The sequence below is a fragment of the Oncorhynchus masou genome, chromosome 5, assembly GCF_036934945.1.
Source record: "Oncorhynchus masou masou isolate Uvic2021 chromosome 5, UVic_Omas_1.1, whole genome shotgun sequence".
In the NCBI taxonomy this organism is placed as follows: Eukaryota; Metazoa; Chordata; class Actinopteri; order Salmoniformes; family Salmonidae; genus Oncorhynchus; species Oncorhynchus masou.
In genome coordinates this window covers 32,906,673-32,929,965 of record NC_088216.1, presented here as the reverse complement: position 1 = coordinate 32,929,965, position 23,293 = coordinate 32,906,673, and the positions used below count along the sequence as shown (strand labels likewise).

The 23,293-nt window shown below is 43.9% G+C and overlaps 1 protein-coding gene across 1 annotated transcript in view; it reads right to left on the bottom strand.

The window, feature by feature from the left end:
- Positions 1-499: 499 nt before the first annotated feature.
- The window catches only part of LOC135539455 (heterogeneous nuclear ribonucleoprotein L-like), a 57,196-nt gene continuing 34,402 nt past the window's right edge, over positions 500-23,293 (bottom strand). Inside the window, exons 4-13 of the mRNA XM_064965348.1 lie at positions 21,647-21,732; positions 18,455-18,551; positions 18,269-18,341; positions 11,694-11,765; positions 10,015-10,235; positions 9,415-9,536; positions 6,700-6,901; positions 6,195-6,252; positions 5,671-5,769; positions 500-1,814 (exon numbers count right to left, since the gene is read on the bottom strand). Coding sequence (XP_064821420.1) covers positions 1,759-1,814; positions 5,671-5,769; positions 6,195-6,252; positions 6,700-6,901; positions 9,415-9,536; positions 10,015-10,235; positions 11,694-11,765; positions 18,269-18,341; positions 18,455-18,551; positions 21,647-21,732 — 1,086 coding nt within the window. The 3' untranslated portion in view covers positions 500-1,758. The remainder of the gene's footprint in view (positions 1,815-5,670; positions 5,770-6,194; positions 6,253-6,699; positions 6,902-9,414; positions 9,537-10,014; positions 10,236-11,693; positions 11,766-18,268; positions 18,342-18,454; positions 18,552-21,646; positions 21,733-23,293) is intronic.

Here is a 23,293-nt window from a genome sequence, read left to right as displayed (position 1 = left end):
TTGTTTTTCCAAGCAAGATGCTTTGCAAACCTCTTCACCGTGGGGACCAGCCGAATGCCAAGATGCGACCAAAATCGATGACGACAATATCCTCAAATAATTTTGCTCATAATCATAATATGATTTGCCTGCTCAATTGCTTCCACATAACTTCAAATGGTCTAAAGTGTAAAAGTGGTTTCCATAACCCTGTGACCTAGATGTCAGGACACCAAATTCTTGGTCAGAAACTACCAGTCCAACTTTGATCTAGCTAAACTGCTGAATTTCCCTCTCTGTATCATGAAACATGACAAAGCAGCAGAAATCTCAAGTCTCACTGTTCTCATTGTTCAAATGAAATTTAGTAGCGACATGATGTTCTATAAATGTTTAATTAAATAATAAACAAATGATAACCCCTTAAAGGTAACCTTATTGCAAAGTGTTACCAGAACTGAATATATAATAGAATGCTAAATGGATAGGCGCCTATCGGAATAAGAATAAAATGACATCGTTGTGTATCGACTGGCAAATGTTTTAATGACTGCACATGCTCACAGTGAATTCTTCAGACGTGGTGGTGGTGGGCCAAGTACAAACATGGAGACACAGTATAACTGGGAACACGAAACACATCCAACCCGCATGGACCTTCAGGGTTTGGAACACTTGAAACACAGTTTGAAATGTCTTCTTCTTCTTCAAAAAATGTAGTCTTGAGAGAAGACAGACGTCTCGTAACGGCTGAGTATTTTCCAACCCTTGATCCAGGGACCGACACGGCGGGTTGCTGCTGACCATCAGATAGTAAGCTGACAGTCTCAAGTGTTCATTTTAGTTTTCATTCAAATGGCCCTCCAAAGAAGAGGACCATCGACAGAAAAAGTTTAGAAACACCCCTTACAGAAAAACCACCTGATTTCACATGTGGAAAATCATATGATTTGAAATCACATGGAAATGTTTTTTCTTGGAACAATTCACATGTGAAATGTAGTTTTTTTCCATAAGGAACTGCTCTTATTAACATAGTGCCCGGACACCCACTCAACTGCTATACACACATATGTACAATATAATGTGAACAGGTTGTTCATTTACAAACACTGAGTAATCTCTTATATTGCAGAGTTAGGCACACGCATTTCCACTAGTTTCCACCAGTGTTTCCCCTAGCTCAGAGCAGGCCTCCACCGCCTAAATTGTTTGGCCCTCCATTGGTTTCAATTTGTAATTTTTTATCCCAGCTGCCCTTTGGGAATCTTCTGAAAGTTATAAAACTGGCCACTGGCCATTGACATCAGTTTAGGAATGAAAATGTACCGTAGGCCACTGTCTTTTGACCACTAAAATAGGTCACGCAACAAAAAGACACAAGTCAAATTCGGCCCTCATCAAGTCAGCACAGGAAATGTCAAATAAATTGTGGTGCAGAGTAAGCAGCCCTGCTAGGATGCATAGTTGGGCTTTCCTCTCCCTCTGCCAGTTACAACTGTCAGCCCAACCACTGCAGCTCCTTCAAATAATTTTTGTAAACATAGGAAAAAATACTACAGAAATAATCCATTAAGATAGTTCACATGGGGGGGGGGGGGATCTTGAGTGTTTTTAACTCCTCGCTTTTCCATTCTCAGGTCCGAGAAAGTGTGTTGACTCCACTCTGGCGTTGTTTCTTTCGCTCTCCTTCATTGGGTGCTCTTCCTTTCTCCCCGATCCGCTTCTCTCCTTGTTGATGGCGTACTAGTACGGCGGCCATCTTGGTTTTTCCAGGTCTCAGAGGTGTGAGGAAGTGGAGAAGCAAAGCTTGAGGGTGTAAGGGTTGGAACCATCTGCAGATGGAAAGACAGAATAGGAAGAAGGAATGAGGAGAAGATTAAAAAATGCATGACTTGCACACACCTTTAACTCAATACATTTACTTTGTGGTGTGTGTGTGTGTGTGTGTGTGTGTGTGTGTGTGTGTGTGTGTGTGTGTAGGTGTGTGTTTGCACAATAGATTTCCTGGATCACAGGGGAGGTAGCCTGCAGGTATAATTGTTTACTTCTTGTTATAAGGATGCACACGCCTTTATAATGTTTTTTAATAATGCTTATAACATGTCATGTCTCTTTATGCATCAACATTTCAACTGGTATTTATTAGTCAGGATCGTGTTTCAAGTTTTAATGTCACATGCACAAGTTCAGTGAAATGCATACTATAAGCATACTATATACAGGAAATATTTAAAAAGTCAGTTCCAATGGAGTGATGGAGGTAGATATGTATAGGGGTAAGGTGATAGGCAACAGGATGTGTGTGTAGAGTCAGTATACATGTACAGTGGGGCAAAAAAGTATTTAGTCAGCCACCAATTGTGCAAGTTCTCCCACTTAAAAAGATGAGAGAGGCCTGTAATTTTCATCATAGGTACACTTCAACTATGACAGACAAAATGAGAAAAGAAATTCCAGAAAATCACATTGTAGGATTTTTAATGAATTTATATGCAAATTATGGTGGAAAATAAGTATTTGGTCAATAACAAAAGTTTATCTCAATACTTTGTTATATACCCTTTGTTGGCAATGACAGAGGTCAAACGTTTTCTGTGAGTCTTCAAGGTTTTCACACACTGTTGCTGGTATTTTGGCCCATTCCTCCATGCAGATCTCCTCAAGAGCAGTGATGTTTTGGGGCTGTTGCAGGGCAACACGGACTTTCAACTCCCTCCAAAGATTTTCTATGGGGTTGAGATCTGGAGACTGGCTAGGCCACTCTAGGACCTTGAAATGCTTCTTACGAAGCCACTCCTTCGTTGCCCGGGCGGTGTGTTTGGGATCATTGTCATGCTGAAAGACCCAGCCACGTTTCATCTTCAATGCTCTTGCTGATGGAAGGAGGTTTTCACTCAAAATCTCACGATACATGGCCCCATTCTTTCCTTTACACGGATCAGTCGTCCTGGTCCCTTTGCAGAAAAACAGCCCCAAAGCATGATGTTTCCACCTCCATGCTTCACAGTAGGTATGGTGTTCTTTGGATGCAACTCAGCATTCTTTGTCCTCCAAACCAGACGAGTTGAGTTTTTACCAAAAAGTTCTATTTTGGTTTCATCTGACCATATGACATTCTCCCAATCTTCTTCAGGATCATCCAAATGCTCTCTAGCCAACTTCAGATGGGCCTGGACATGTACTGGCTTAAGCAGGGGAACACATCTGGCACTGCTGGATTTGAGTCCCTGGCGGCGTAGTGTGTTACTGATCGTAGGCTTTGTTACTTTGGTCCCAGCTCTCTGCAGGTCATTCATTAGGTCCCCCCGTGTGGTTCTGGGATTTTTGCTCACCGTTCTTGTGATCATTTTGACCCCACGGGGTGAGATCTTACGTGGAGCCCCAGATCGAGGCAGATTATCAGTGGTCTTGTATGTCTTCCATTTCCTAATAATTGCTCCCACAGTTGATTTCTTCAAACCAAGCTGCTTACCTATTGCAGATCCAGTCTTCCCAGCCTGGTGCAGGTCTACAATTTTGTTTCTGGTGTCCTTTGACAGCTCTTTGGTCTTGGCCATAGTGGAGTTTGGAGTGTGACTGTTTGAGGTTGTGGACAGGTGGCTTTTATACTGATAACAAGTTCAAACAGGTGCCATTAATACAGGTAACGAATGGAGGACAGAGGAGCCTCTTAAAGAAGAAGTTACAGATCTGTGAGAGACAGAAATCTTGCTTGTTTGTAGGTGACCAAATACTTATTTTCCACCATAATTTGCAAATAAATTCATAAAAAATCCTACAATGTGATTTCCTGGATTTTTTCCCCCTCATTTTGTCTGTCATAGTTGAAGTGTATCTATGATGAAAATTACAGGCCTCTCATCTTTTTAAGTGGGATAACTTGCACAATTGTTGGCTGACTAAATACTTTTTTGCCCCACTATATGTACATGTGTGAGTGAGCGAATGAAGGAGTGAGTGTTTGTGTGTGTGTTGTGTTGCCTCAAGGGGTTATTCCTTATATTCTGTATTCTGACTATTTTCAGGTAACTGGGGACCTTACGCCTGCCACCCACAAAGAGACTGTGGATTGAGGCTGTCTGTATGAAAGCCATTATTACTAGAGAAAACAAAGCTTTCTCCTGCAATTTTCCTCCTCTGCCACAAAAACAAATAATGAAAGCACAAGATGGAGTTGTTTGAGGGGGGCTCCATTTTTGTTTTGCCTCACAGTAAAAAGAAAATAAAAAAAGACCCAAAGTCTACTGGCTTTTGTTTGCGTTGTCGGGCCAGTGTGAAGGTGAATACCTGCTGTGTAAGGGAGGAGCACAAGGGAAGAATAAAACAAACATGTCTTTAACTTGTATTGTAGTTGAAAAATAGAGAGAGTGAACAAATGTGAACGATGATGAAGGCCAGTGATGAACAGGCGTCTAGCGGCTAGCCTGGCGTGTTGATTCTATTTGACATTGTCCGGATGGATGGCGGTATATTCAAGCGGTTAGGATTCCTGGTTTTCACCCAGGCGGCCTGGGTTTGACTCCCGGTATGGGGACGAGTCTTTGGGCTCCCGAATGGCACAGCAGTCTTAAGGCACTGCATTTCAGTGCTAGAGGCGTCACTATAGATCCTGGTTTGATTCCAGGCTGTATCACAACGGGCCATGTTTGGGAGTCCCATAGGGCGGCACACAATTGGCGTCGTCCGGGTTAGGGTTTGGCCGGGGTAGGCCGTCATTGTAAATAAGAATTTGTTCTTAACTGACTAGCTAAATAAAGGTAAAAAAAAAAAAAAATTGTATATTGGGTTGACAGGTTATTTTGCACATTCCTGTTGTCCATCATAACATTAAAATTGAGTTGATTATATAAGAATCTGGGTGTGTTGTTCCTACCTTTTGTTTTCACTAGTGAAGTGTTAAGAAGTGTTCATTCAGATTGGGGGTGCGTTAAGAGGGAAGTGAATTTGCTCATACTTTGAGAACTTGCTACCAAGCTCCTACGTGTATCAGACACACACAGTTTTTTTCTCTTAAAGAGATGATTCTGAACTGAAGACGTGTGTAACCACGTGAAGTCTTAGCCTATTGGTGATAGTCATTTACTCTGCGTTATTCTGTAATGTATCACGTATTTAATGTACACTGTAATTGTTTGAATCTCATTGATTTCGTGACTTAATACATTAATATTAGTTGAATTGAGTAAATGCATTCCTCGTTCTACGGAGTCATTATTTGATTGACTCTTTGCTTTTCATTTGATAGTTGTTAATTACACTAAACACATAGACCAGGCTTGTAACACCTTCACATCCCTGAGCTGCACGCCTCAATAAATTCATGCTAGAACATTGGTCGCCAGGATTAGCTATTTTTTATCTAGCCTCTTAATAATTGCATTTGCATTGTGCCAATTAGATTTCCGTGTGGACGTTAACCTTATATATATTTTTTTTTTAGGTGGATAGTTGCAGAACCATGTTAAATGTCTCGAAGATGTCATTTAAAAAGAGACAGAGGAGTTGGCATGGGTTTTCTAGTGGTTTTCTAGGGCTGCAGTCTCTGGCACACATATGGTGCTGGCAGAGGTTTGAATCCAGCCTACTGCCTTGTGACCCATTCGCTTTCAGTCATTCTCTCATCATCTCTCGCTCTACTTTTCTGTCATTGAAGCAAGCATTCTCTCCAGAGTAAGACACAGTACTTACTTGGTATTCTGATCTGGTGGTGGTTGAGGACTGTTAGAACCTCCACAGCGTGTGTCTTGTTGTCAAATTCGAATAAGCCTGAGATCGTTTTGGAGCTGGCTAGAGGGAAAAAGGGAAGAGGGAAAAACATTGGCCATCTTGAAAAGACAGTGATTGGAAAAGATAACATGTGAAAGTGCTTGTTAATAATAAATAACAATATGTTATGCGCATTTATTAAGTATTTCATCATTCGTAAACATTGATACGCCTTACAATTTATAAGCATTTACAACATGTATGATAATTTGGAAAGCATTTATGAACATTTATAGAAAAGCATCCATAGTGGTCTATTCATATCAATCATAGTAGAATACTATTTATCTATTTATTTTATTCCTTGTTAATTACATTTAGGTGCCTAGCTGTTGCTGACACAATTAGAAAAACAGCTGAATGTCTATGACAAGTACCTCTACTGAATTGACTCATGCTGTATATCGTCCATTTAGTCCAACACAATGAATGGAATGAGCACTTACGTTTTGCATCGAAGACTTTGAACTTGATGAAACCGGGTACCTCATGCTCTGTACATAACTAAACATAAAGCACACAACAGAAAGGATTCAGCTATTGCATCAACATTGCTTCATTCTTTGTTTTGTGTAAATAATCCACTAGATGGCGATGGTATGATGTGAATCTCAACACCGGACAATAAATAGGCTCCTACAGGCAAGTGTTATTCAAACCTGGTCTTGGAGGGCCACTGGGCCACTGTCTGTCTGATGCCAAAAAACATATTGCAAACATTTTAATGCCTGATTATTAAAATGTTAAGAACAATCGCCCCACTTGCTTGTGTCCTCTCTACCCTATAGGCAAGAGTCTCCTGTTACCCATTCTCAGGGTCACCCAAATGTTTAATTCCATTATAGAAAGGGTTCAACCTCCCCTTAACCCAACCTCCCGCCTCTCAAGACATCAGTCACCATTCCAGACTAAACACCCACCCCTTCCTTCCTCCCTCCCCTCCACACCCACCCTCTGCAGCTCGTCCTCAGTGATGCAGGGCGGGACATTGTAGAAGTGCAGCACAGTGGCGGGCGGCTGGATGATGTTCTTGGACGCCTGGCCCACGCTGCTGAAGCGGTTGTTCCGGGTCATCCCGAAGTCCTTGTAGCTGCTGCTGCCGTCCTCCAGCTCAAACACCTGACTGGGGATGACCGCGTGCTGCTTGGACACACTGGAGGGAGGGAAAGATCGAGGAAGGGAGGGATGAATGGATAGAGCAATAGATAGATAGACAGAGTGTGTGTAACAGGAATGATAAACAAGGGAAGGGAGGGATGGGGAAGAGATAAGAAGATGAGTAAAGGAGAGGAATCAGAACGCAGCTGATAGTATTCCAGCCATAGAAAATCTATGTAATTCTATGTTTCCAGCTCTCCTTTAGTGGGTGAACAAAAAGGAAGCATTTTAAATGGGGTTTATACCCGCCCGTCCAGCATCACTACTCTGGACGGTTCTGACTTAGAATACGTGGACAACTAAAAATACCTAGGTGTCTGGGTAGACTGTAAAATCTCCTTCCAGACTCACATTAGGCACCTACAATCCAAAATAAAATCTAGAATTGGCTTCCTATTTCGCAACAAAGAATCCTTCACTCATGCTGCCAAACTCGTAAAACTGACCAATCCTACCGATCCTCGACTTCGGCGATGTCATCTATAAAATAGCCTCCAACACTCTACTCAACAAATTGGATGCAGTCTATCACAGTGCCATCCATTCTGTCACAAAAGCCCAAAGCACTACCCACCACTGCGACCAGTACGCTCTCATTGGGTGGCCCTCGCTTCATACTCTGCTAGGTAAATCCCCGCCTTATCTCAGCTCACTGGTCATCATAGCAGCACCCACTCGTAGCACGCGCTCCAGCAGGTATATCTCACTGGTCACCCCAACGCCAATTCCTCCTTTGGTCGCCTTTCCTTCCATTTCTCTGGTACCAATGACTGGAATGAACTGCAAAAATCACTGAAGCTGGAGACTCATATCTCCCTCACTAGCTTTAAGCACCAGCTGTCAGAGCAGCTCACAGATCACTGCACCTGTACATAGCCCATCTGTAAACAGCCCATCTATCTACCTCATCCCCATACTGTATTTATTTATTTATTTATATTGCTCGTTTGCACCCCAGTATCACTACTTGCACATTCATCTTCTGCACATCTACCATTCCATTGCTATATTGTAATTACTTCACCATCATGGCCTATTTATTGCCTTAACTCCCTTATCTTACCTCATTTGCACTCACTGTATATAGACTCCCCCCCTTTTTTTCCTATTGTATTATTGACTGTATGTTTTGTTTATTCCATGTGTAACTCTGTGTTGTTGTATGTGTCGAATTGCTACGCTTTATCTTGGCCAGGTCGCAGTTGCAAATGAGAACTTGTTGTCAACTAGCCTACCTGGCTAAATAAAGGTGAAATAAATCAAAATAATATACCTTCATGAGGCCAAGGTACAGATAGGTATAGGAAGACGTGTCTTGACCCTCAAATAACAAATTGGCTCTCAAGGGCTGAGGGGAACAAGAGGTTAGGTACGTATCGGCTTAGTGCTGCAAGAGACTAACTCCCAACGGGTTGAAGGGGATTTATGAAATGCCCTTTAGGTTTTCCAATGATATGCAGTCTCTCAAATAGAGGCCTAGTGATATAACTATTGCAGCACAATTTTTTAACATGCTATAATTATTCTGGCATTGTTTGTATTGTAACATTCTATACTATTTTGGGGCATTGTTTATAACATGCTATGGAAAACGATGTGTTTTATGCCACGAAATCCATTTCTTTCACAACATATAGCATGTTACAAACAACGCCCCACATGTTGCAGCAATGTCTTCAGATTGGGTATGCAGTGGGTTGGTGGTGGACCGTCCGCCAACATAATGAAACGCTGTTTGAATTCCTTGCGGCGAGTTTGAGGCCCAGTGGAGCTGAACGAAGCCTCCTCTAAACTGGATCTAGCAGCTAAGGCAATTCATTATTCTGATAGATGGAGGCTGCCAATTTGATAGGACAGCGCAACGCAACCCACACAGAGGCATTGAACAGCCAACGCTGTCGAGACAAATAAGTGCAACTCCTCTGTCCTTTTGTCTATAACGCTTTTGAAGATTCCAAAACACAAACTTGCTAAACCAACAGATTGATGATAATGATGATGGTAATAGCTATTTCTATTTTTAATAGCTATTTCTAAGTTAATGTTGACATTTTTTATCGAAACATAAGAATCCTATATTTAGGTCATAAATTACAACATTTACTGAAGGAAAGTTTTATTTTATGTAAGGCCGAAATAAAGAGCCAAACTATACATTTTGGTTTCTGTTGCTTTAGCGAAAGCATGTGTTAAGTATCATGGTATAGGCCCTGTTAAAATCCTTCTAAAATCCTCCTTTCCTTCCTTCTTAGAAGTAATTATTGATCTGAAATTAGATGAAACCAAGGGTTCTAAGTGTTCAAACAATATCCCTTTCAAAAAATGACCTTGCATCCTCTCTTCTTGCCTCCTTCTCAAAACGCATTTGAGGAGAAAATCCATGGTTCTTCCCTTGCACCTGTTCATCCAACGTATTTTGACAAGGAGGCAAGGAAAGATGAACGTCACGCTCATCAAGCTATGGGTTCAAGGGGTGGGGGTCAAAGGTGAAACATGTAACCTCCTCACCAGACGTTGAGCCTCTTGCTGAACACCTTGATGCTGTTAAGGTGTGTGATAGATCGGTCCACAGCGTACTCATCTCCCATCTCTACCAGTGCGGTGCCCGGGACGCTCTTCATAAACTTCACCTGGGGGCGTAAATAAGACCGAATGGCATCACTGTGAATCAATACAGACCTTCCGATATTCTACTAGGCGACACTGATCTTGGGTCAGTTTTGTATTTCCTCTACTGATGGCTTCTCTTCGACTACGCCAGTACTACTCCAGTACCAGCACACTTGATTCAATTGGTCAATTAATCACTAAGCACACTTTTGTTTTTAATCCACATTAATACAGAGACCAAATGAAATAAGTCTCAATCTAAACATATTTCGGTTCAGGGTTCAATTGAATCAAACTGGTAGGTACTCCCCTCACAGTGGTAGGTTGCTGGCAGTGATTCTGTAACCAAAGCTACTGCATAAAGATTGCCATGGCAACTTTGATTGTATCCACCCCCTAGTCACACTAGCTGTCATTCGACTGCCCTCAACCCTCTCATTTAAAAGGGGCAATCCAATCTAGCTTTAATTGCATGTGAAAACAGTTGCTGACACTGACCTTCTCAATATTCCCGTACAGGCAGAAGAGGTTGAAGATGCGGGTGCAGTTCATCTTGGCGGGGTGCAGGCCGCTCACCATGGCGACCGACGAGCTGGAGGTGTGGCCCATATAGGAGGAGGTCTGGGGCAGGGGGTAGACGACCACCTCCTGGGCGTCATGGAGAGAGCTCCTCTTGTACCTGTTATTGCTTGGCACGGGCAGCAGGGGGCAGTGTGGCCCTGGAGAGTGGGAGAGAGAGAGTGAGAGGGAGAGAATAAGACAATGAGAGAAAGTGAGAAAGAGAGGGAAGATGAGGATAGGGGGATAGAGAGAGAGAGAGAAGGAGAGAGGGAGAGAGAGAGCGAGAGAGAGAAAATATATATATAGATGAGGGGAGAGAGAGAAAGTGGGAGAGAAAAAGAAATAGAGTGAGAGAGAGAGAGAGTGGGCAGAGAGAGAAAAAGAGAAAGAACAAGAAAAAGCTGCCATAGACATAGGATGACCTTATTGGGGATGGTTGAGATGACAGTGCAAACTTCTCCCCTCAGCCCTCAGCCCCCCAGCCCTCAGCCCCGCAGCCCTCAGGCCCCAGCCCCCCATTCCTCAGCCCCTCAGCCCCCAGCCCCCAGCCCCCCAGCCCTCAGCCCCCAGCCCCGCAGCCCTCAGGCCCCAGCCCCCATTCCTCAGCCCCCATTCCTCAGCCCCTCAGCCCCGCCCCGCAGCCCCCAGCCCCCAGCCCCCAGCCCTCAGCCCCCAGCCCTCAGCCCCCCAGCCCCCAGCCCCCAGCCCCCAGCCCTCAGCCCCCAGCCCCTCAGCCCCCAGCCCCGCAGCCCTCAGGCCCCAGCCCCCATTCCTCAGCCCCCCCATTCCTCAGCCCCTCAGCCCCCAGCCCCCAGCCCCCAGCCCTCAGCCCCCAGCCCCCAGCCCGTCAGCCCCTCAGTCCCCAGCCCTCCACAAAGAAGGAAAGAAAATTCCAGCAGTACTAAAATAGGTCCTAGACCATTTTCTACACCACTGCACCCTGTTTCCCCCGCAGATCTTGCTAATTACCAAGGGCCTTCAAGAGTAGCCGCTCACATCACCACACTCTTTCCAAACTACCGACACACACATATACACACACACACACACACACACACACACACACACACACACACACACACACACACACACACACACACATACGCAGACACCACCCCTCCTCCCCCTGTTTTTCCATCCATCCATCCAACCTCCACCACCTCCTCCAGATGTAAGTGTCTGTAGGGGATGGAGCTTAATTACAGGATACCCAAAGCCCAGCTGCACAATGACAGTCACAGAGAGAGAGAGAGAGAGAGAGAGAGAGAGAGAGAGGGATGGATAAAGAGAGATTCTGAGAAAGAGAGCGATGATGAGTCTGAGAGAGGGATACAGAGAAAGGGAGAGGCTGGGAGAAAGAAAGGTGGAAGAAGAGAGACTGAAAGAGAGGAGACTGAAAGAGGGATCTAGAGAGAGAGAGAGATGCTGAGAGGGGGAGCGAGAGATGGAGAAAGAGAGAGATGAGTCAATGAGAGGGATAAAGAGAGAGGGAGTAAGCGTGTGTGCCCTCGTGTGTGTGTTTGTGTGTGTGAGGGAGAGACATGAGACAAAAAGAGAGAATGAGCTAGGGAGGGAGGTAGGGATAAAGAGAGGCAGCTAATTTAAGCGACACTGACCATAGCCGTTGTCGCTGTAGGAGGACGGATGCTCTCCCAGAATGGCCTGGCGTTGCCTTCCCTTCCCCCGCTCTGCAACACAGAGAGAATACACAGTGTAAGGCAAATGTGAAGTGACAATGCCACCAGGTGCCAACTGCACATCAATCCCCTCAAAAATGCACAGACACGCACAGATACACACACATGGAGACTAACAGACACAGGCACACACACACACGGGATTAACACACACAAGTCTAACACACAAGCACATATACGCACACACACACACACACACACACACACACACACACACACACACACACACACACACACACACACACACACACACACAAATTGGGAGGGGGTCAGGAAGAGGGGTGTGTGAAAATGACAGTTAAAATGTCACAGTTACAGTTCAATGGCCTCGGGTGGAAACGTTGACCCAGATAGGAGGGAAAATGCATTGACATGGAAAAAGGTATATCAAGCAGCCTTCTACCCTAATCCTCTTACTGTGAACCAGGAAGGGGACAAACAGAACAAAGATAAGAGTATTTTCAGCCCGTCTTTTCCCTAATGCAGCTTACTGGCAGAGTCGCAGACAAACCCACTCTAGGTGCTGTCAGAACTAAGACTGAAGCATATGTAATGTAATTGTTTTCATGTAAGGTGTCCCAATGAAGTTACAGACTACCATATGGAGCATTGCTGGAAACAGCCTCCGTCTTTGTTAGCCTGGTCCCAGATCTGTTTGTGCTGTATACCTCTATGGGGCTTTGTCTGTACAGCACAAGCAGATATAGGTACCAGGCTCTCTCACTGCATCCCTCACTCATCAAACAAATGCCATCTAATACGAAAGGATTCCATAACATTTTCGAGGTGCTGGTGGGAGTTGGACGGCGTGAGTATTGCAATGACCTATGCACAGCCGTCAACTCAGTGAACCCCGTTACACTGGGGATTTGAGAGAAATGTGTGTGCCAGACTGCGTGTGCGCGTGCTGTTCACGTGCACGTGTCTTTCAACACAAGCACCAATGACTCAACCTGCGCTACATCATTTGAACATAATTTCAAAGTCTCATTTCAACAATGCGAGGGAGAACTGGTGCTGCTCACGCAGACACAAACGGAAGGTGCAGCGCTGAGTTAAAAGAGAACGCATGTCGTCCACAGGGGACCGAGCTCATGCAGAGCTAAGCTAATTGGTACAAAACGAGCAGTTAGGCGGGCAAGAACCGGTGGGATTGGTGGGTTGCCGTACTTGTACAGAAACCCCAAAGAGAGGAGAGAGAAGAAGGATTAACTGAGAGGAGAGGAGGAGTGGCCTTGATGCCTGCACTGAGCCGACAGGTTCGCCATTCGCCTGACAGAGTGGCAGAGAGAGAGAAAGAGAGAGGGGGGAGGAAGAGCGAGGAGGGGAGAGAGAGAGAGAGCGAGAAGATACAGAGAGGCCTCTGACAATGACGCCATCCCAGTAGTTGGGATAAATCTATGGAAATTGTATCTGCCCACATAAAGCTGGCAGTACATAGGGGATCAATACATTTAAAAAACGATAGAGCGGCAAAAATTACACTGTGAAACGTTTTTTTTTATTTTTTATTTTTTTTTACAGATAAGAGTAAGAGATGTGTGGAACACACCTGACGTGTTTCCCTCGTGTCTTATCAAAATATTTAATAAGGCACGTCCCCTGTAGGTGTGAATACACTTCGAGACTTTACTTGGAAGTGTTTTGAGGCAATGTTCTTGAGTACCTTCGAGGAGATGTACTCAAAAGAACGAACGAGAGGTTTAAAAGACAACATCCATAAACTACTATGTGATTCTGATGAGAAGAATTACATCTATTTACACGCTGTCCTTCTCTATGTTTGTATAATAAGTTACTGTATAGACACCGAACAAATCCTTTTTGAAGAGCATCTGATATGGTAAGGGCCTCAAGTGCGAATATAGCATTTCAATTTCCCCAAAATGCAAGCTGATTAGGATTTAAATGTACCGTCTGTGGCTCAAGAGGATTGTGTGGGGCTGTTTTATGTTAATGTCTCTCTGTTTGCACTAAAGTGCTTCCAACCCATTATTATTCAGCCTTTTTTCATGTCAGCATTTTATTTTCAGCCTCTTGCTATTTTTCTAGATGCTTGTCTGTCTCCTTCCTCCAGTCAATAGAAACAATTGGAAGCTGACCACACATCTTCAACTCCACGGCAAAAAGTCCTTGACGCCGTCAAAGTCAAACAGACCTTCAAATCCAATACACGGCAAGGCGATCGATTGGAGAGCAGCCCTGGCTTGTGGGTGATAAGACACTGTTTACCCTCCATTTGTGGCGAGAGAATTGGAATCGGAGTTGGCGTGTCAATCACACCGTCCAACGGACGTTTAATCAAGCCCAAGTCACACAAGGCAGGCTTTCTGCTTGGTTAAAAACCATGCTCCCATTTATATGAATATGATTATGGGCTGTAGTCTATCTACAGCACCTCATATTGTTAAAGCAGCCCCAGTACATGAAAGCTTCAAATTCAGAGACCAAGGGTTCTCTTTTATTGAGCATTGCAAAGCTTTAATATTTGGTGTGGGGACAATGCTATTGTACAGTGCATTCGGAAAGTATTCAGACCCCTTGACTTTTTACACATTTTGTTACGTTACAGCCTTATTCTAAAATTGATTCAATCGTTTTTTCCCCATGTCAATCTACACACAATACCCCATAATGACAAAGCAAAAACAGGTTTTTAGAACATTTTGCAAATGTATAAATACCCCTCCCCCCAAAATATCACATTTACATAAGTATTCAAACCCTTTACTCAGTACTTTGTTGAAGCACCTTTGGTAGTGATTACAGCCTCAAGTCTTCTTGGGTATTATGCTACAAGCTTGGCACAACTGTATTTGGGGAGTTTCTCCCATTCTTCTCTGCAGATCCTCTCAAGATCTGTCAGGTTGGATGGGGAGCGTCAATGCACAGCTATTTTCAGGTCTCTCCAGAGATGTTTGATCGGGTTCTAGAACGGGCTTTGGCTGGGCCACTCAAGGACATTCAGAGACTTGTCCCATAGCCACTCCTGCATTGTCGTGGCTGTGTGCTTAGGGTCGTTGTCCTGTTGGAAGGTGAACCTTCGCCCCAGTCTGAGGTCCTGCTCTGGAGCAGGTTTTCATCAAGGATCTCTTTATACTTTGCTCCATTCATCTTTCTCTCAATCCTGACTAGTCTCCCAGTCCCTGCCGCTGAAAAACATTCCCACAGCATGATGCTGCCACCACCATGTTTCACCGTATGGACGGTGCCAGGTTTCCTCCAGATGTGACGCTTGGCAGTCAGGGCAAAGAGTTCAATCTTGGTTTCATCAGACCAGAGAATCTTGTTTCTCATGGTCTGAGAGTCCTAGGTGCCTTTTGGAAAACTCCAAGCGGGCTGTAATGTGCCTTTTACTGAAGAGTGGCTTCCTTCTGGCCACTCTACCATAAAGTCCTAATTGGTGGAGTGCTGCAGAGATGGTTGTCCTTCTGGAAGGTCCTCCCATCTCCACAGAGGAACTCTTGAGCTCTGTCAGAGTGACCATCTGGTTTTTGGTCACCTCCCTAACCAAGGCCCTTCTCCCCCGATTGCTCAGTTTGGCCGGGCGGACAGCTTTAGGAAGAGTCTTGGTGGTTCAAAACTTATTCTATTTAAGAATGATGGAGGCCACTGTGTTCTTGGAACTTCTTGGAACTTTAATGCTGTAGACATTTTTTGGGCCCATTCCCCAGATCGGTGCCTCGACACAATCCTGTCTCAGAGCTCTACGGACAATTCCCTCGACCTCATGGCTTGCTTTTGCTCTGACATGCACTGTCAACTGTGGGACCTTATAAAAAAACAGGTGTCTGCCTTTCCAAACCATGTCCAGTTAATTGAATGTACCACAGGTGGACTAATCAAGTTGTAGAAACATCTGACCGATGATGAATGGAAACAGGATGCACTTGAGCTCAATTTCGAGTCTCGTTGCAAATGGTCTGTATACTTGTGTAAATAAGGTATTTCTGTTTTTGTTTTTTTGTTTTTTTTATGTGCAAAAATTTCGAAAAATGTTTTTGCTTTGTCATTATGGGGTAGGTGTAGGTGTGTAGATTGCTGAGAAAAAACATTTTAATCCATATAAGTATAAGGCTGTAACGTAACAAAATGTGGAAGAAAGGGAAAGGGGTCAGAATACTTCCAGAATGCACTGTGTATCTGTATATCAGATTAATATGCATCAATTTATTGGTATGGGCTCAGCAAAGGGACAGGGGAATAGGCTCTGTTATGAACAGATTCTATGGTGTTTTCACCGATTGAGTAGTAAGATAGATAGATAAGAAAATGAAAGATTAAAGGAGGGGGGGTAGCAATAGCCATTTCACCCGAGTTGCTTTATTTTCTGGACCTACTCGACACTGACAAATCCAAGGGTTCGAGCGTCGTTATTGTTTTTCAATAGTTCCTGTCAGCATTTGTACCCTGCAATGTAGGCTACCATGGCCACGGCAAAGGGATGAATGTTTTTTCTTTTTCAAAGACGGGCTGTATTAGATAAAAACATCCAATGTTTCCATGAAGATTTGTTCAAGGACAGACTGATAGAAGTGGAGGCATATTCATGGGATGCACCTCCATCAATCGCGTCATTGCCAGATGCTGCAGCATATTGATGTCTGGTTGTTAATGCTGAGTCTGAATGGGGGCTAATGACCGTCAAATGTACACTATAGTGACCTGGAAATACAATGACATTTGCTAATGTAGACAAATCATTTGTGGAAAACAACTTCGCCATCAAGTTTATTTTAGAGAGATGGCAATTTTGCCCTCAGCTACAAAAGTTTGTCAGAAATAGCTAGCACTGCTAACGTTAGCTAGATAAAATGTCAGCGCTCTCCCCTCAATCTTAGCTAGCTAGCTGAAGTTATACGGTATCTAAAGTAAATCTGGCGACATCACAATGACAAAAGCTTGTCTTAAACATGATTTGCCTCCTTTTGAAATGTCATCGGGTTTCAAAGCCACAGTGATGCACTTTAGACAAAATCTTCATCAGCATTCATTGAGACTGAATTGAGCAGAATGCTCAGCTGTGCATCAGTCCTAAAAAGGACAGTTCAAAACAATATTGTGACGAAACGACGAATAAACATATATGTTATTCATCACAGATACTTTAATCATTTCTCGGCTATGAAAAGCCAACTGACATTTACTCCTGAGGTGTTAAACTATTGACCATGTTGGTCATCTATGAACGTCTTGAAGAACGATCTGGCCTAAATGACCATGTACTGTTATAATTTACACCTGGCACAGGCAGACGAGGACTGGCCACCCCTCAGAGCCTGTACCTCTCTAGGTTCCTTCCTCGGTTCCTTCCTTTCTAGGGTGTTTTTCCTAGCCACTGTGCTTCAACATCTGCATTGCTTGCTGTTTGGAGTTTTAGGCTGGTTATCTGTATAGCACTTTGTGACAACTGCTGATGTGAAAAGAGCTTTGTAAAATAAATGTGATGGATTGGTTGGTTGCAATAAAATATTTATTTGAGTACGTGTACACAATCAGGACTTGATTCAATCAGATGGCTCTCTTCCTAACTATATACATAAACACATGTGGATAAGATAAGGTTGGGGTTAGTGGATAAAATACCATTTGTGATTAAAAAATGAAGGTACTACTAAACCCGGGTTTCCCAAACTCGGTCCTGGGGCCCTGCCTGAGGGCACATTTATTTTTTTGCCCAAGAACTAACTACACAGCTGATTCAAACAATCAAATCTTGATGATGAGTTTGGGAAACTCTGTTCTAGACAGTGACAACTGGGCCGTACACACTCTGATCTGCAGCACTGAGAAGTAGGGGACGCTAAAGCAACAGCGAGCTACAGCACTATAAGCACAGGAAGTGGTACACAGAGAGGGTGACCATCATCAACAAAATCTGACATTTCTATTAACAATTCATGCGTAAAACAGAAGGATCTGGATGTAACCAAGGTTCTCTGATGGAACAAGTGCGGATGACTGAAAGAGAAAATGTCATTTTGACTCATTTTAGTTAGGCAATGAAGAAGACTAGGCAGGGACAAAGACTGAGGCCTAATGTTGAAGAGAAATCAAGAGACGAACTGGCAAATTGAGATTCATGGCCACTCTTTAAGGAACGAATGTAAAACCACAATGGCGGAACTCATTTCTTGTCACAGCCCATTTCAACTGATTATGCGTCTGTAGGAGTGTGAAGGTTGAAATGGTTTTGAAATGGTTTGACAACCACGGCTACAGATGTGAGGGTTGCTCTGCTCACCATATTTTAATTTCAGCTCTTTGTAAAACAGAAGTGACACACACAACGCACACACATAAATGTCGTATTCATTAGAGCTGCAACGGGAGAATAGTTTAAAACATTTTGCAACCTAGAACTAAAATGTGCGTTTCTTATTGGACACGTCCAGGTAGTCTCTCCTTGTTCTAGTCCGTTTTCTTCAATTTGCTACGTAATAAATACAACCCTAGTACATGAAGAGATTCAGCAGGAAGGAAGGATATCGTACCTCGCCTGACGAGAAAGGGCTTGGTGTAGTCCCAGCTATCATTGTCGTTGCGGAGGACGTTGAGTCGCGTGGGCTGCATGGGGAGAGAGAGCAGAGCACCGGTGCATGTGTGTTAGGGGTCCACAGGAATCCTGGTGGAGTGTGTGGGAGCACTGTGTGTGTATGTGGGTTTGTGAGTGTGTTTACCCGAGCGTATTCTATCTTCAGGGTACAGCAGCCGGCGTATATGTCTGCTCCGTTGAGTGCTGATTTTGCCTTCTGGGCATTTTTGACAGTTTCGAACGTGGCGACACCATTAAGGAAGAGCAACTAGGAGGATCTCAGTGGAATAATTCAAAACATTGTGTGGCAAACAGAATAGATCAGTGTAGAATCACAAATGACCAGAAGGCAATAACATAAGAGATGGCGCAAGAACCACAAGCCAAACCTGCAGATGACTAAGGCTGCTCGCATACTTTTAGGTCACTCAGCCCAATGAAATTATGCTTCGGCGAAGCTGTAATCAGCTCAGCAATTGCAGATTTGTTTATAGAATAGGGCCCGGTTCAAATCCTCCTAAAAAGCATTCTCCTCCCTCGCTTCCTTGTAAGTAATCACTCATCTGACATGGCATAATTGGTGCAATACAATGGAAAGCTTGCTTACATCAATCCATTCATGTCAGATCAGTAATTAGCTGAAGAAGGTAGGAAGGAAGAATTAATTTTTAAGAGTGTTTGAACAAGGCCCTATTCTATATCCGTACTGGCAGTGACTGAGCGGACTCCAGCTACTCTAAAGCACAGTTGCACTGGGTTCATCATGCAATCTGATCAAGCTGCTCTGGTTCCAGTAAAATGCAGACGGCTAGATCTTTATGCAAATTTGGTCGTAAAAGTAAAATGCAGTATAAAAACCTAAGAGCATAAAAAGGTCCAAAATGGCTGTGGTAATATAATCTAATTGAAATCTAATTGAGGCGGGCCAAACTGTCTTTCTGTTTCTCACTTGTTGAGCCAATGTCTTCATTGTTATATGATAAAATACAGTATGTGATGGTACTCCCATTGGAACACACACACACACACACACACACACACACACACACACACACACACACACACACACACACACACACACACACACACACACACACACACACACACACACACACACACACACACACACACACACACACACACACACACACAGATCAGATCAGATCAGATCAAACACACATGCAACACAGAGCGCCTTAGAAACCCCCATTGCCGCGGCAACCACCTCCCAGTGGCAATAAAACAGGGGATTTAAGCATCCATGAAACCTGAAACAACAGTGACAACAATCTCTTGTCTCCTGGGTTTCCATTGGCCAATCTCTGCTCCTAGTGGTACCATTAGCAAGAATCTCTGGACTGATATCTGTACATGATCCACATAATGAGCCAACTTGGGGACAACGCCAAATGTCTTATAATGCTAGACAGTAAATATAAACAGAGGCCCATTGCGTTACAATGTAACTACAAATAAGGGAACAATATGGGAAATAATTATCAAATGACTATTTATGTTATTTTATTTCACCTTTATTTAACCAGGTAGGCCAGCTGAGAACAAGTTCTCATTTACAACTGCGACCTGGCCAAGATAAAGCAAAGCAGTGCGACACAAACAACAACACCGAGTTACACAGAAACAAACGTACAGTCAATAACACAACAGAAAAGAAAATTAGAAAGATCTATTACAGTGTGTGCAAATGTAGGGAGGTAGGCAATAAATAGGCCATAGAGGGGAAAATAATTACAAATTAGCATTACTACTGGAGTGATATATGTGCAGATGATGATGTGCAAGTAGAGATACTGGCGTGCAAAAGAACAAGAGGTTAAGTAATAATATGGGGATGAGGTAGTTGGGTGTGCTATTTACAGATTGGCTGTGTACAGGTACGGTGATCGGTAAGCTGCTCTGACAGCTGATGCTTAAAGTTAGAGAGGGAGATATAAGACTCCAGCTTCCGGGTTTTTTCAATTCGTTCCAGTCATTGGCAGCAGAGAACTGGAAGGAAAGGCGGCCAAAGGAAATGTTGGCTTTGGGGATGACCCGTGCAATATACCTGCTGGAGCGCGTGCTATGGGTGGGTGTTGCTATGGTGACCAGTGAGCTGAGATAAGGCGGGGCTTTACCTAGCAAAGACTTATAGATGACCTGGATCCAGTGGGTTTGGCGACGGATATGTAGTGAGGGCCAGCCAACAAAAGTGTACAGGTCGCAGTGGTGGGTAGTATATGGGGCTTTGGTGATCAAACGGATGTCACTGTGATAGACTACATCCCGTTTGCTGAGTAGAGTGTTGGAATCTTTTTTGTAGATTACATCGTCGAAGTCAAGGATCGGTAGGATAGTCAGTTTTACGGGGTATGTTTGTCGGCCTGAGTGAAGGAGGCTTTGTTGCGAAATAGGAAGCCAATTCTAGATGTAATTTTGGATTGGAGATGCTTAATGTGAATCTGGAAGGAGAGTTTACAGTCTAACAGTCTACTATGAACTAGGTATATCAGTACTTCAGTATATCAGTTAAAAAGTACTTCCCATTGTTGATTATTTTTCCAAGAAGATACAAAAACTGAACGCAAATGTGGTTCACACTCCAGAACTATATGCACTGACTGGCCTACAACATGCTAAATATTACATAGGTTGTTATAAGGTTGTTATAAGGTTGATATAAGGTTGATATAAGGTTGATATAAGGCTTGCATAATGAAAAGTGTGTTGAAATATGGCCTCTAACCCACTGCACATACTGGAGGTGTGCAAACCATAATAGACACACACACACACTGCTTCCGACATATAAGTGAGCGCTGATGCTGTCAGGTGTTTATTCATGCTAGATGTGTGTGTGCCAGGAGTGTGTGTGATGCCGAGAGACAGTCATCCATATTTGATGAAGGGCCATCTCGTCCGCTGGAATGCTGCTCCAGCGCTCTTGAGGACCCGGTCGAGTGGAGTGGGTTCTGCTCCTCTACTCTGAAGCTTTTTACAGCCTGAGTGTGTGTGTGTGTGTGTGTGTGTGTGCGTGCGTGCATGTGTGTGTTTCTGTGTTTCTGTGTGGGGCCAGCACTGAATGACAGCTTGTTTCCCACTCCAAAGTGACATACTGATGCAGGTGTGCATACTCACACAAACCCACAGAGAGACATACACAGACATGTACGCAAAAAAAATCACTCATACAGACAGACTCCTGAATCCACACACATGTACATGCATCCACAGTAGATGCATCCTCGTCACACACCCGTGCATGCACAAACACTCACACGCACGCACGCACGCACACACGCACGCCTGCAGTAGCCCAGCATGACTCCAGAAAGGATATTCCACCATGGCCTGGATTCCATTGCGTTTGAAGATGACAATGCGCAGTACGTTGCCTATGGGATTGCAGACTGTGTACAGAACATCCTAGAAGACAGAAGAGCAACGACAGGGTTCTGACTAATGCCGAACTGAGCACAATAATAAGTCGCAATTCAGGGGTGAGTTTCCTAAAAGCTTAGTAGTTCATGTGGTATTTTTCTAGATGACCCAGACCAACAACGCACGTCGAAAAGTCTTTAATCTGGCTTATTTTTATTATATTTGTTCATATTTGTTCATTTTGATTATATTAGTTCATTGGCTGTCAGTTAAACATACATTTTAGACTTTATGTTACTCTCTTGTGGCTGAGCAGCTGGGTTGTCGAGATAAATAACATGCCACATTAGCTACAAGGCTTTCGGGAAACCCAAGCTAAATCGCTGTAAACTAAATCATTGTAAGCAACACCATTGTAAAGCTAAACCATTCTGAACTTAAACATTCTTAACTATTGTGACCAAAACCATTGCTGAACTATCACAAATTGAACCATTGCATCGTGAACTAAACCATCGTAAGCTAAAATACTGTAAGCTAAACCATCATAAGCAAACCTATCATGAATTAAAACATTATGAACGAAACTATCGTAAGCCATACCATTGTGAACTAAACCATTGTGAACAAAATCCTTGCAAGCTTCCCACTGGGCACAAAATGTCATTTCAACGTGGAGAATTTGTCAGGTTCTGACCATCGTTCGTGTGTGTTTTCCTTGTTTTAGTGTTGTCAGGACGTGAGCTGGGTGGGCATTCTATGTTGTGTGTCTGGTTTGTCGATTTCTATGTTAGGCCTAATATGGTTCTCAATCAGAGGCAGGTGTTAGTCATTGTCTCTGATTGGGAACCATATTTAGGTAGCCTGTTTTGTGTTGGGTTTTGTGGGTAATTGTTCCTGTCTTTGTGTTTGTGGCACCAGATAGGACTGTTTTGGTTTTTTCACATTTCTTGTTTTGTAAATTGTAGTACTTTCATCTTTATTAAAGATGCACAAAACTAAACACGCTGCATTTTGGTCCGCCTCTCTTTCCCCACAAGAAAACCATTACAGAATTACCCACAAACCAAGGACCAAGCGGCGTGGTAAACAGAGGCAGCAGCAACAGCAGCAGCAGCAACAGCAGCAGCAGTGGGAGAGGCTGCACTATTTAGAGAAGTGGACTTGGGAGGAGATCCTTGACGGGAAAGGACCCTGGGCAGAGCCAGGGGTATATTGCCGCCCCAAAGCCGAGCTGGAGGCAGCGAAAGCAGAGAGGCGGCATTATGAGGAGCTAGCACGGCAGAGCGGCTGGAAGCCCGAGAGGCACCCCCAAAAATTTATTGGGGGGGGCACAGGGAGAGTGTGGCAGAGGCAGGAGCCAGACCTGAGCCAACTTCCCCTGTTAACCGTAAGGAGCCATGGATGTTATCGGAGCTATCGGCGAAGCTGAGGGCTGAGTCTGAGAGGGTCGAGGAGTTATTGGACAGAATGGAGGAGAGTGAACGGATGGGAGATGAGGAGACACTTGAGGAGGTGTTAATAGAATTGGGGGAGTGTGAAGAGCGAGAGGAGTTGATTTGGCGTAGTATGCAAGGCATTCGCCCTCAGGTGGTGTCCCCAGCCC